Below are 15,097 nucleotides of genomic sequence, written 5' to 3' on the forward strand. Positions count from 1 at the left end.
GTAGCACTTTCAGTCCAGTGGTCTGGCATGAAGTATACGTGTAATACTGGGAAAACCATGAATAATACATCTTCCCCATGAAGAATAATGTATTTCAAGGTCCATGTGCTAAGTTAGCAACCACCAAGATATTACCTGAAGAAAGGACTCTCTATTGATGTACTTTGGTTAATGAACTCTATTGAGCCTCCAATATCACAAGTTATATCCGAAATTCCAACAAGTGGGCATCCATTTCTCATTAACTCTTGAAGTTGCTTGGTGCTTAACAACCGGGGGAACCTTTTCTCCCAATACATGCAATTGACTGTTTCAGAACAAAAAACATAATTGTTTATAAGTATGTCAGTATAGTTTCACAAACATGGGTTAGAAAGGTAAAAAATCAGACTAACCCCTATAGTAACTTAATCCCAAAGCATTGGCACCACATCTTGGAACACTATTTTTTGGGTATCATCTTTTAGTAATTCCATTTTTTGAGACTACATAACAAATAATGTAGATTTTTTCTAATGATTTATCATCAAGAGAACAACTTTTTCCTAAAATTTTATAACAAAGTTTATTAAAATCTATTGTATATGTTGAAGATTAATTAGTTTTATGATGTTTTTCTGAGTAGATGTTTATGTTAGTTGTTAGATAGGAGGTGGGGACCAAAGTAGTTATGTGAGTCCAAATTTTATTATGTTTTTTGAGTGTTATATATGCTGTTTTATGTTTTGCCGCCCTATAAGGGCATAGTTGTCTTTGTACTGTTCTATTATTTTAGTATAAATAATAAGTGAAGGGGGCGGCCAGATTAATTGCTTTCTTTTCTTTCAACTTCTCTTCTTCTCTTCTTCTCCTTCTCTCTTCCTTCTCTCTTCAAGAAACTACTTTCTTTCATATTTTTTAATTCAGCAGATTTCTACTTGGTATCAGAGCATCGGCTAGGGTTTCTTGAAGCATTCTCATGCAGCCCTAGATCAGCCGATTGCATGAAGAAGTAAAGGGATGATCGATCTACTATAGATTGCCCAGTTCTTGGAGTTTTTGGTGGGATCTAAACATCAGGAAGGTGATCTATTGTTCGGCATCAAAATCAGAAAGAACTGGAGTACGGGGAAGAGTCCCAGAAAAGTTGGACTCTTTTTTTTTTATCTGATCTTGGGCGCCCAGTTAGTTTTCTTTTGATTTTCTGAAGAGGGCGATTTGGTTTTTGAAATTTTCTAGGCCTCCTGGAGTGATCGATTCACTTTTCTCTTTGTTGGGAGGGATGGAGAGGAGAGATTTCCCTCCAGCTAGGGTTTTCTTCTTCCGGAAGGGTTAGTTTCTGTGTGTGTGGTATTAAATTATTTTTTGAAGGTCTCCAATCTATTTTTTTCTTACTGTTGAACTGTTTGAAGTAAAATGGAGAGTTGGAATACCAAGATGAAATCTACCGGTACTATGGGACTGGGTGTTGGAGGTAGTAGTGATATTTTTGGGTCTGGGATCATTACTACAGTAAAACTTGAAGGCACAAATTATTTGGAGTGGGCACAATCAGCTGAGATAGCTATTGGTGCCCATGGAAAATTAGGGTATCTCACTAGGGAGGAGAAGAAACCTGATGTAGACTCTTCCCGATGGGTGCAAGAGAATTACATGGTAATGTCTTGGCTGTGTAATTCTATGTTACCTCATATTGCAAAAAAAAATCCTATGGGCTAATACTGCTAAGGAGATTTGGGATGGAGTGACTGAAACCTACTCTCATAAGCAAAATGAAGCCAGAGCCTATCAGTTAAGAAATCAGGTTATAAGTATGAAATAGGGAGAAAAACCTCTTGCTATGTATTTCTCCATGCTGAAAACCCTATGGCAAGAAATAGATCATTTAGAAACTGTGGTATGGGAAAGTGTAAATGATGCAGCAACTTATCACAAACTGGTAGAGAGGAATAGGGTTTTTGAGTTCTTGGTAGGGCTGAACCCTGAATTTGACATTGCTAGGTAGCACATTCTTTCTAGGGAGGGTGTGACACTCTCTCAGGCTTATGCTTTTGTCTCTGGAGAGGAGAGTAGGAGGAATGTAATGCTGAGACAGCCTGGGATTGACCAGTCGGCTATGTTTGGTACAACAAAACCTAAGCCGAATGGAGACAGAGGGAGTAGTGAGACTAGAAGGGAAGATAAGAAAGACTTGGTGTGTGATTATTGCAAGAAGCCTAAGCATACCAGGGACACTTGTTGGAAGCTTCATCCAAATCTTATGCCTGCTCGGATAAGAAACAAGAAGGGAAATGCAAATGTAGCCACCACAGGAGACTCTTCAGCCCCTCTCTCCCAAACTGATTGGTAATCCATTGCAGTAGCAGCAGTGAGAACAAAATTGGAGAGGTTTGGACAGCTTATGAGTAAGAAAGATTCACCTAGCCCAAGCCTTCCAGATGGACAGCTGAATGCAGGAGCCAACTACACCACTTCCTTTGCACATACAGGTAACCCATATGCAACTGTGAATCTTGCATCCACTTCAGGTAAGGAAGGACCTCCCTGGATTATAGACTCGGGAGCATCTGAGCATATGACTAATGCCCCTACCATTTTCAGTTCCTATTAGTTGTGCTCTGGTAGAGACAGAGTCTCTACAGCAGATGGTTCACATAGGGCCATCATGTTAGCAATAGCAGTAGTAGTTGGTCAGAGTCAGTAAACCAGATTATGCTTTGGTACAATCGCTTGGGACATCTTTCTTTTAATTCTTTGAAATGTCTTTTCCCAAAGTTGTTTGAGTCTGTTCAATTATCTACTTTGGAGTGTGAGAGTTGTCAGTTAGGAAAGCATTGTAGACAGTCTTTTAAACCAAGTAATAAAAGAAGTACTTTTGCCTTTAATATTGTTCACACTGATGTATGGGGGCCATATCAAATCCCTTCCATGGGAGGATTTTGTTACTTTCTCTTGTTTGTGGATGATTTTATACAAGATATTCTTGGCTATATTTGATGAAATCACGTGATGAGGTTTCTAACTTAGTACAACAATTCCACCAGATGGTTCTCACACAATTTGGAGTGAGAACTAAGGTTTTTAGATCAGATAATGCCAGAGAGTACTTTGAGAAGGATCTAACCACGTATCTCTTAGAACATGGTGTAGTTCATCAGAGCAGTTGTGCATATACACCGCAACATAATGGAGTTGCTGAGAGGATAAACATACACATTATGGAGGTGGCAAGGAGTCTTATAGTGCGCACTTCAGTCCCTGTGCAATTCTGGGGAGATGCAGTTCTTACAGCCGAACATGTGATTAACCGTGTTCCTTCACGGACTTTGGGGTTTAAGGTGCCATTTTGCCTCATTTTTCCAGATAGAGAGATATTTCATATACCTCTGAGGGTTTTTGGATGTGTTTCTTTTGTTCACATTCTTGGCCCTTGTTAGAATACACAAATTAGGGGTATTTTGGTCATTTGGGTTTATCTATTTGAGAGTGAAAGGTCTATTTTATTTAAGTTTAAGTTATGTGTCCCATCACTTATGAGGGACAATATGGTCTTTCTTGTAACTATGTTATTGGAGATAAATACAAGTGGGTCGGCTAGAGGTGGACTGATTTTTCCTAATCTGGCCGAACCGTTCTTCTTCTCTTCTTCTTCTTCTCTACTTTAACCTAGAATCGAATAGGGATTTCACAGCCCTCATCGCAAGAAATTTGATCCTAAGGCCAAGAAACGTGTTTTTCTTGGGTATGCTCATAACCAAAAGGGGTATTACTGTTATGACCCAGTGTCGAGGAGCAGATTTGTCACTATGGATGTTACTTTTTTTGAATCCACATTCTTCTTCTCAAGTTGTTCTCCTCAGAGGGAGAGTTTTGGGGAGGAGAACTCACAATCTGTTCATCTTCCTGTTTTTGTGGTGCCTCCATTGGTTCAGCCAACACATGCACCATCAGTTCATCCAGCATCGGTTCAGCCACCACCTGCACCATTAGTTCAGCCAGCATTGGTTCAGCCAGCACTTGCACCTCTGGTTTCATTACCTGAGCCACTACGGGCAGCCTCACAACAATATCAGCGCCGACAGATGATGGTTGACTACACACATCCTCGACCCACACCACTCTCTGTCAGTCCTTCTGAAAATCCAAATTCGGAAGATACAGTTCCAGGTATTCCTCTTGAGCCAGTTATGTCTTTTGATGATAATGTTTCTGTCCCTAACACCACTGTTGCAGCTGATCCCACTGACCTTGATCTTCCCATTGCACTTCGTAAGGGGAAGAGAAAGTGTACAGCCCAATGCATTTCACACCATCTTTCCTACAGTGCCTTATCACCCTCCTACCGTGCTTTTCTTTCTTCCCTAGATTCTGTGTTCATACCCAAGATTGTTAGTGAGGCTCTCTCCAAACCTGAGTGGAAAACAACCATGCAAGATGAGATGGATTCTTTGGTCAAAAACCAAACTTGGGAAATAATTGATCTTCCCCCAGACAAGGAGACAATCGGATATTGATGGGTATACACAGTGAAGTATAAGGTCGATGGCAAGATAGAGATGTACAAGGCAAGGTTGGTAGTTGTGAATAAACCCTAGTTGATTCTAGGTCAAAGTAGAGAAGAAGAAAGAATAAAGAAAAGAGAAAGGAGAGAAGAGTATTTGGCCAGACTAGAAGAGAGAATGTGAAAAATCACTCTCCTAGCCGATCCACTTGAATTTTATTCATAAAACTTAGAGTTACAAGAAAGACAATTTTGTCCCTCATACAAGATGGGACACATAACTTAAACTCAGATACAATAGACCATTCACTTTCAGAAAGATAAACCAGAATGACCAAAATACTCCTGACTTGAGCATTCTAACACTCCCCCTCAAGTTGGAGAGTATATATCATATAGTCCCAGCTTGTTACAAATGTAATCTATTCTTCCCCGAGACAATCCCTTCGTGAAGATATCTGCCCACTGATTTCCTGAGCTCACATGAGATGTAGTTATAACCCCACTTATCACTTTTTCTCTCACAAAGTGACAATCCACCTCAATATGTTTAGTTCTTTCATGGAAGATGGGATTGGATGAGATGTGAACAGCAGCTTGGTTATCACAGTATAGTTTCATGGGTTTATCAATTGAGAATCCCATCTCCTATAGTAAGTTCTTCAGCCATACTAGTTCAAATGTGGTATGAGCCATAGCCCTGTACTCTGTTTCTACACTACTTCTTGCCACCACTGTTTGCTTCTTGCTCTTCCAAGTTACAAGATTGCCACCCAGGAAGGTACAATACCCTGTGGTTAACCTCTTGTCTGATATAGAGCCAGCCCAGTCAGCATCTGTGTACCCTACTATCTCAAGAGTTCCTCCCTTTTAGTATAACAAACCACGACCTGGAGCACCCTTTAGATACCTAACAATTCTCAGAACAGCTTCCCAGTGAGGAACCCGGGGATGTTGCATAAACTGACTCACCACACTCACAGCAAATGATATATCTAGACGGGTAATGGTCAGGTAGTTCAACTTTCCCACCAACCTTCTGTATCTTCCAGGATCATCAAACTCTTCACCTGCATCCACACTTAACTTGGCATTGAGTTCCATAGAAGTCTCTATTGGTTTAGCACCTAACAACCCTGTTTCTTCAAGTAGCTCAAGAACATATTTTCTCTGACATAGGTTGATCCCCTGTTTTGACCTCACAACCTCTATTCCTAGGAAATACTTTAGATTCCCCAGATCTTTCGTATTGAAGTGATCCTGTAAGAATTTTTTCAGCCTGTCAATTCCATTGCTATCACTTCTAGTTATGACAATATCATCCACATACACGACTGGCAAGATTTTCCCATCCTTTGAGTTATAGTTGAACACAGAATGATCAACCTGACACTGTTTCATCCCAAAGGCCTTCACCACTTCACTGAACCTGCCAAACCAAGCACGTGGAGATTGTTTCAGTCCATAGATTGCCTTTTTGAACCTGCACACCTTACCAGCCTCCCCCTGAGCAACAAACCCTGGTGGTTGCTCCATATACACCTCCTCAACAAAATCAACATGTAGGAAGGCATTTTTTATGTCAAGTTGTATGATAGGCCAATCATACACAGCAGCTAAAGAGATCAACACCCGAACTGAACCAATTTTAGCCACAAGAGAGAATGTCTCCATATAATCCACACCATATAACTGAGAATAGCCCTTGGCCACTAACCGTGCCTTCAATCGTTCCACACTGCCATCAGGAAGATGCTTCACTGTATAGACCCATTTCCACCCAACAGTGTGCTTACCAGGAGGAAGGGTGGTGAGTTCCCACGTGTGATTATGTTGTAAAGCAGAGAGTTCTTCTTGCATGGCTTGCCGCCACCCTGGGAAGGTAAGGGCTTCCTATACAGTCTTGGGAATGGGAACCGATGAGAGTAATGATATAAACTTGCAATGAGAAGCAGAAATGTGAGCAGTGGAAACATAGTCTGAAATGGGATGAGAAGTACAAGTACGTTTACCTTTCTGCAAAGCAATAGGGAGGTCAAGATCTGAGGGAGGAGCGGTAGCAGGATCTGTCGACAGGTGCTGAAGTGGAGGAGGGGCCGAAGCACTTTTGCGAGTATACACTTGAGTAATTGGTGGCCTCTCTGTAGTAACCGGCATATGATGTGCATCTGCAGTAGGAGTGGGAACTACGGGAAGGGGGTCCACAACTGGAACAGGAAGAGGAACCACAAAGGGAGAAGAAGAGACCCCGACATTGGAGAAAAAGGGAACTGATTCAAAGAAAGTGACATCAAAGCACACAAACGATTTATAAAATTTTGGGTTATAACACTTATACCCTTTCTGAGTCCTCGAGTAGCCAAGAAAAATACACTTCGTAGCTCGAGCATCTAGCTTGTCTACTCCAGGCCCTAAGTGTTGAACAAAACAAACACAGCCAAAGACTCTTGGGGTGAGAGGAAATGGAGACAAAGTGGGAAACAACACGGAGAAAGGGGATTGGCTTCCAAGGATTGACATGGGCATCCGATTTATCAGAAAACAGGATGTAAGAACAGCATCACTCGAAAAATGCTTTGGGACATGCATATTGATCATCAAGGACCGAACAGTTTCAAGAAAATGTCTATTTTTCCATTCAGCTACACGTTTTGTTGCGGGGTGTAGGCACAAGAAGTTTGATGAATTATTCCATGATGTTCTACGTATTGCTGAAATGGTGAGGAGATGTATTCTTTGGCATTATTGGAGCGAAGTATTTTCATATGAACACCAAATTGAGTGCGTATTTCAACATGAAATTTCTGAAAAATAGAGAACAATTCACTACGGTCTTTCATAAGATAGATCCATGTCATCCTTGAAAAGTCATCAACAAAGATTACAAAATACTTAAACCCATTGTATGACACCATTTTAACAGGACCCCATACATCAGAATGAACTAAAGCAAAAGGACTTGAGACACGACTATCAATTCTTGGACTAAATAAGACTCGATGATGTTTTCCCAACTGGCATGACTCACAATCTAATGATGAAAGATGACTCAAGGAAGGAACTAGCAGCTTCAAACCTTGAGAGAGGGATGACCAAGTCTACAGTGCCATTGGAGAGGAGTAAGAGACGACTGAAAAGCCACTGGAAGGCCACCACCATCAAGGTAATACAAACCACTTGCTTCATGCCCTCCACCAATCTTCTTCCCCGTCTTGAGATCCTGAAACACACAAGAAGAAGGATAGAAGGTTACAGAACAATTAAGAAACTTGGTTAATCTGCTAACAAACATAAGGTTAAAAGGGAACTTAGGAACATATAAAACAGATGCTAAAGACAAGGAGGAGAGATCAACATCACCAACACCACAAATAGGAGATGTAGAACCCTTAGCAAGTGTAACTGTCTGAGATGTGGAGGAGCAAGAAAGGGAAGAAAATACATCAAGTCCCAGACATATGGTCCGAGGCTCCGGAATCAATGATCCAGGGTGAGGCTTTGGAAGCTAAGCAAGTCATACCTAAATGGGCAAGTGTAGTGTCCTGCTAAGATGTTTGAAGGAACTGCTCATATACTGCCCGTGGTACACTCACCATATCCTGCCCGGAAGCACAAGCGGGTGTGGAGGGGGTTGGGGCAGTTTGCTGGCTTTCAATAATTGTGCTACTACCCTTAGATGTAGCATGGTTAGTCCAAGTGTTGGGTGGACCACACAAATCATAGCAGAAATTAATTGTGTGCCCCTCTAAGCCACAATGTGTACATTTCTCTGAGCGTTACTCCTTCCTTTTCCACGGCCTCCCCCTGACTCTCAACCTCTAGTCCGGACACTAGCACCGTTAAACATGTGTCCACCACGGTTGCTTGGAGGGCCACTGCTGCCACTACCACTTCTACTTCCACGACCACTCCCTTTAGTCACAACCAAACCAGATCTATCAGAGAAGGAAGAATGTTCCACCAGCTCAATGGATGTCCTCTTAAGACGGGCAAAAACTTCTTCAAGTGAGGGGAGAGTTGATCCCCCCAATATCTGTGCTCTGACAGGCTCATACTCAACCTTCAAGCCCACAAGAAACCTAGTCACATCAAGCTGTTCACGTTGCTGTTGTTGGATCTGGACATCTGATGTTAGAGGGTGATACACATTTAGCTCATTGCGGATGTTCCTCAAACTTGCATAATACTCTTCTAAGTTTTGACTTCCTTGCTTCAAATTGAAGTACTCTTGGTATAACTGATATACCCTAGTTGTGTTGTCTTGTCCAGAGTACAACTTTTTAGCATGATCCCAGATCTCTTTGGCTGTATCTAGGAACATGAAGTTCACACTAATCTTTGGTTCCATGCTGTTCCAAAGCCATGTCATTATTTGTGCATCATCTTGTTCCCAATCACTGAACCCAGGGGAATTAGAGGAAGGTTTCTCCTCCCTCACATGTTTTACTTTCCTCTTGGCCTTCAAGAACACCTCCACAGATTTTGCCCATGGTACATAGTTCTCACCATTCAACTTGATGGATGTCATTTGAACACTTAGATAATCTGGAGAAAACATGATGTCGGTTTTATTGTCATTCCCATCTACATATGAAGCAATCTCAATTATTTCACCTTTGAATATACACCACAATCTCACACTCTTCACAAGACTTATCTCACTTATGATACCACCAACTCCACCTTCTTCAACTGCACATTACACACTACACTCTAAAGCTGAAATCATTCAGTCAACACATCAAACACTTGGATTGCATACGGAAGAACTGAATACACACAAGGTCTAGGGGTTCACTTTTAAGCATTTAGAATCATAAGTATGTCAGCCACCACACCACTGTTGTCGTGGACATCAGCAGTCTACTACTCTTCTTTCAGCACACTTGCGAGCAAGAAAACAAAGGAACATGACTGATATGTGTATCAGTCTCACCCAGCACCACAACAACTAACTTTTGAAGCACAAAAATTAGCATTCACAGTCCATTTCTGAACACACGACAACAGTGTCCATACCTGTATACGTCCAGCCCTCTTCGTACACTGAATAGAGGGTCTAGTATACCACTTCAACGACCACCACAGCTCCGGCCAGAGGCATTCTTACCTCCAGGCCCTCAAAACGACAACTCCTTTTCAGCCTTTTATCGAGTCTCCAATCAGGTCAGTTGTAGGATGATGAAACCTACTGCGAATCTGGCGGCGAACCCAGGAAGAAGACAATAGCAAGAAAACACGAGACCTTAATGCTTTGATACCACGTGAATAAACCCTAGTTGATTCTAGGTCAAAGTAGAGAAGAAGAAAGAAGAAAGAAAAGAGAAAGGAGAGAAGAAGAGTATTCAGCCAGACTAGAAGAGAGAATGTGAAAAATCACTCTCCTAGCCGACCCACTTGAATTTTATTCATAAAACATAGAGTTACAAGAAAGACAATTTTGTCCCTCATAGAAGATGGGACACATAACTTAAACTCAGAAACAATAGACCTTTCACTTTCAAGAAGATAAACTAGAATGACCAAAATACCCCTAAGTCGAGCATTCTAACAGTAGAAAAAGGGTATACTGAGACCTATGGTGTTGATTATCTGGAAACCTTTGCACCAGTAGCTAAGATGAGTTCAGTTCGTATTCTTTTATCTCTAGCAGCCACCTATTCATGGCCCTTGTTCCAGCTTGATGTCAAAAATGCTTTCCTCAATGGTGACTTACAGGAGGAGGTATATATGGGCATTTCAGTAGGCTTTTATGAAAAATGTTGGTAAAGGAAATGATTTGGAGGATGATATAGTGGTGACAGGAGATGCTTTCCTCATCCGTTTTGGATACAGACAAACATAGTCTGATCACACCCTCTTTGTGAAGAGGGGAGATGCTTTAGTGTCAATTCTGATTGTGTATGTGGATGATATAGTGGTGACAGGAAATGATTTGGAGGAAATTGATGATCTCAAAAAATCATTGCAGCAAGAATTTGAGATCAAAGATCTTGGTGAGCTCAAATACTTCTTAGGGACTGAAGTTGCAAGATCCAAGCATGGGATCTTCATTTCACAGAGAAAGTATGTACTTGACCTACTACGAGAGATTGGGAAGCTGGGGACCAAACCAGTAGACACTCCTATTGATCCAAATCACAAAATTAATGGTGTGGATGGTGAATTGGTAAAGGATGTGGGGAGATATCAAAGAATGGTGGGCCGACTGTTGTATGTATGACACGACCAGATATTTCTTATGCTATCAGTGTTGTGAGTCAGTACATGCATGCACCTCGGGTTCAACACTGGGAAGCTATTGAGAGAATACTTGCATATCTGAAAAAACACCCTGATAGAGGTATTCTTTTCTCAAATCATGAGAATCCGAAGCTAGAATCCTATACAAATGCAAACTGGGCAGGATACTTAGATGACAGGAGGTCTACATCAGGTGTGTGCACCTTTGTAGGTGGAAACTTGATCTCTTGGAAGAGTAAGAAGCAAGTGGTTGTGGCAAGGTCAAGTGCAGAGGCTGAGTATAGATCCGTGGCTCAGGGTGTCTCAGAACTTCTTTGGGTTAGATCCCTTTTCAGTGAGATTGGGGTGAAAGCAGAATAACCCATGATGTTATACTGTGACAATTAGGCTGCAATCAATATTGCCCACAATCCAATTCAGCATGATAGGACAAAACACATTGAAGTTGATAGACACTTTATAAGAGAAAGGGTAGCAACCGGAGAAGTTTGTTTGCCTTATGTCTCTTCAGAGTTGTAGTTGGTTGATGTTCTCACTAAAGGGGTGGCAAGGAACAAGCTTGAACATGATCTACGCAAGTTGGGAATGTGTGACATTTACTCCCGACTTGAGGGGGAGTGTTGAAGATTAATTAGTTTTATGATGTTTTTCTGAGTAGATGTTTATGTTAGTTGTTAGATAGGAGGTGGGGACCACAGTAGTTATGTGAGTCCAAATTTTTAGTGTTATATATGTTGTTTTATGTTTTGCCGCCCTATAAGGGCATAGTTGTCTTTGTACTATTCTATTATTATAGTATAAATAATAAGTGAAGGGGGTGGCCAGATTAATTGCTCTCTTTTCTTTCAACTTCTCTTCTTCTCTTCTTCTCCTTCTATCTTCCTTCTCTCTTCAAGAAACTACTTTCTTTCATATTTTTTAATTCAGCAGATTTCTACTGTATAAGATAGGAGGCCTTTGGTTGTTCTATTATCTACTTCAGGGTGTTGTACCTTTTTGGGAGACAATTTGGTTACTTGGAAGAGTAAGAAACAGAGTATGGTCGTAAGGAGCAATGTTGAAGTTGAGTACAAGGCTATGCTCCATACCAGATGCAAGCTAATTTTGCTACAACAACTATTTCAGGATGTTTGATACCCTATATCACCATCCATAAAGTTGTACTATGATATCAAGCTGTTGTCCATATTGCATAAACCCATTTTTTCATCAGAGGACCAAGAATATGCAAGTTAATGGCCACTTTGTAAGAAGGCAAAAAAGGTGCATGGTAGAGTCATAGCTACCTCTTTTGTAATGTTTAAAGAACAGTTGGTTAATTTTGTTCATGAAAGTGCATTAGTGGGTTACATTAGCAACAAGCTTGGGTTATATGATATATATTCCCTAGCTTCATGGGGAGTATTAGGGATGTCAATATTTAAGTGATGCATAGGGGTACTTTAAAGTGAAATTTTACTAAAGAGCAGCAAATATAGGTAGTACAAGCATATACCCACAGAGAGGCACGAGGTGCTACCTCTCACATATTAAACATATTACAATTGACAATTACTACTGAGCCCAATACAAGTTACCCCTATTGACCCCTTGTTTATCTAACACATCCACCACCATATTAGCCAATCTCTTAACCCAAGGTATCCTCAAATTCATACTTCTAGTAAGCCATTTAAATTTATTCATCTTTTCCCTAAATCACGAAATTATAGTCTGGTTCCTTCAACCAGACTACCACCAATTTTGAATCCCCTTCAATCTCCGCACTTATCAAACCTCACTCACTTTCAATCTGTCTGTACCCCATACTTGGATATGGACCCCAAACTCGGATGGCATGTTTAGTTGCAAGAGTGCTTGAAATGTTGAAAGTGTTAGACACAACTCAGTACCTTGGAGTAAATTCATGTGGAGTCAGCATATTCCCACCAAAATCTCCGTTCACTGTTGGCAAGTTCTAGTGGGAAACATAGCTACAGATAGTAGTATCAGTGGCTTGGGAATCCCGTTGGTTTATGGTTGTAATTGCTGTAGCAATTGAAAGGTAGAGACCACGGATCATCTTCTCAGTTTTGGAGTGTTGGCATCCTAGGTTTGACATCATTTTAGTAGAATTCGGGCATCCCTTTTATTCCATTTCAGACTGTGAGGGACATGATTCTTTTATGGTTTCATTATGTAAACACAACTAAAAGAAGTAATTCTCACTATTCCTCAGTTAATCGTATGGGGAATTTGGAAAGAGAGATGTACTAGAAGAATGAAGGGAAGGCCAAGCCAGCTTCTTCTATCATTCATAAAATATATACTTGGCTTAAGGAATTGAGATGGAGCACTCCTTCGGCCGCTACTTCCTTGAAAGACACTATCACACTTCAGGCTTTACACATCACACCTCTCCCTTTCCACATTCCAAGGGTACGTTTTATTACTTCGCCTCCTTCTTCCATTGGATTAAATGCAATGTGGATAGTGCTTGTGCTGGAAATTCAGGTTTTTTAGGAGGAGGAATAATTAGAGACAACAAGAGAATGTTCATCTTTGCCTTTGCAAGATCGTATAATTATAGCACTAATTTAAGTGCAGAGTGTAGGGCCATTCTGGATGCAGTCAGATTTTGCAAGTCTCTGGGTTTTCAGGCTATGACTATTGAGAGTGATTCCAAGGTAATGGTGGATATTTTAAGTTCCAATGCAAGATCTACCTGGAATATCCTTCATTAGCTAGACTTAATCATGTATTTGACAACCGACATGGTAACTTCTTTTGTGCAACAGGGAGAGAAGACCATGCAGTAGCAGATTTTCTCTCCAAGTTTGCGATTCAGAGTAGGGTTTCCACGACTTTTGACTATTTATCATCACTCCCATGTAACTGTTATAATTTTTATTTTGATGACCTTCTGTATCTACCAAAAATCAGATTTTCTTAGTTCTTGGTTGGGATTGAATGATAAGGGTGTGTTTGATGTATCCAGGTTTTGGGGCAAGGTGAGCTATGTCCTCCCCTGTAATTATCATCATTTTAGTGATTTTTATTAATAAAATTTTAAGGTGGCTGCCCCTCCAACTGGAGTAAAGTTTGGGCTTCAAAAAAATGAAAACAACTCCCTTTGATAAAGATAAAGGAAAATCCCTCTTGTATTTGCTTGATGACTCAACTAGAGATTAATGCTGTAGCTGTAGAAACTGAAGAAGGGCAGTTGATGATCTTGAAGTGGTGCCCTTTGGTGAATGCTAAATTCATTACAGCAGTAGTGATAAGAATTTTAGGCTACCTTTTCATCTTTGATCGAAGTGTACTATGCGCCTAATGGAAAACTTATACTGAGGGTTCTCATAGGTCTTTTCTTGGGGGATTGGTACTCAGCAGCCATTAAAGTCATTGGAACAAGGTACGAATGCATCCCAAGGAGAATTGAAGTCAAATCAGATAGAGTGGTGTACAGTGCTTGGCTTGTCACCTCTGTCAATGCTGAGCTTCAGAAAGAGGGGTGTAAGGAAGAAGATGATGATGTGGAAGCTCAGGTTCTACATCGCACTATAGGAATGGAGAGATCAAAATTTTTTAGTGCTTTCACTAACAAGGGAGTGGAAATTCAAGGTAGACCAAAAGACTCTAGGCTTTTTCCTTCCTGGGTCCTTGGTCAAAAAACAGATGGACAAATCTTATGCCAAGGTAGTATCAAGAGGGGTCAGTCTGAAGATGCTTGCAGGAGCAGGTGGTAGCGTGGAGACAAGGAAAACTAGGCAAGTCAGCTAATAGAGGCCTATTCAAGGGGGTAGAAGTGAGTAAATCTAGTGACAGTTATTTTTTTCCAGTGGACCAAGTTTAGTAGGGCATATTATTGGGCTTGGGGCAAAACATGCTCCATTTTTGTTAGAGCCACGTGAGCCGTTTAAGTCTGGTGGGCCAGTACATGAACAAGTTTCAAGTGGGCCGGTTTGTAAACAAACGTCGAGTGAGCCAGTAGCTAATGGGACACTTGGGAATCAGTTTCAACAAGTTTTGGGCCCCCTAAAGGGTCTCAGAGAAAAAGGGAACCCTCACATAATGACTTATAGTCACACCTGAGTGGGACTCAACTTAGAGGGTTGATAGACCATAAAAAGGGATCTATCTTCTTCTCCCTTGAGTGTTTCTGCCAAGCTGGGATTCCATCACACTCAACAATCTCCAACCGGAGTTATATCTTCAGCTAACCAGAGTGAACTTCCTGACAAGAACTTGTCGGAGTCGGCTTTGATTTCTCAGACTATTCAACACTCTTTCTACAGTGATTTGTCTGGGGTAGTGCCTGTTCATTTTCCAAATGATTTAAGTTTGTCATCCTCAGGGTTGTCTGAGCTGATTAGAATTATTAATCTGAGTGAA

The 15,097-nt window shown here is 41.0% G+C and overlaps 1 protein-coding gene across 14 annotated transcripts in view; it reads right to left on the reverse strand.

The window, feature by feature from the left end:
• Positions 1-15,097, reverse strand: part of LOC148842059 (lysine-ketoglutarate reductase/saccharopine dehydrogenase bifunctional enzyme) — a 179,571-nt gene that overhangs the window by 151,265 nt on the left and 13,209 nt on the right. For all 14 annotated transcript variants that reach the window (XR_016103343.1, XR_016103340.1, XR_016103342.1 and 11 more), the window contains exon 9: positions 136-307. Coding sequence is in view for 7 of the 14 variants with exons in the window: in XM_088958165.1 (XP_088814291.1) it covers positions 136-307 (172 nt within the window). In the remaining 7 variants the exon portion in view is untranslated. The remainder of the gene's footprint in view (positions 1-135; positions 308-15,097) is intronic.

Source organism: Nelumbo lutea, chromosome 8, assembly GCF_056320005.1.
Source record: "Nelumbo lutea isolate HS-2025 chromosome 8, American lotus-T2T, whole genome shotgun sequence".
Classification (NCBI taxonomy): domain Eukaryota; kingdom Viridiplantae; phylum Streptophyta; class Magnoliopsida; order Proteales; family Nelumbonaceae; genus Nelumbo; species Nelumbo lutea.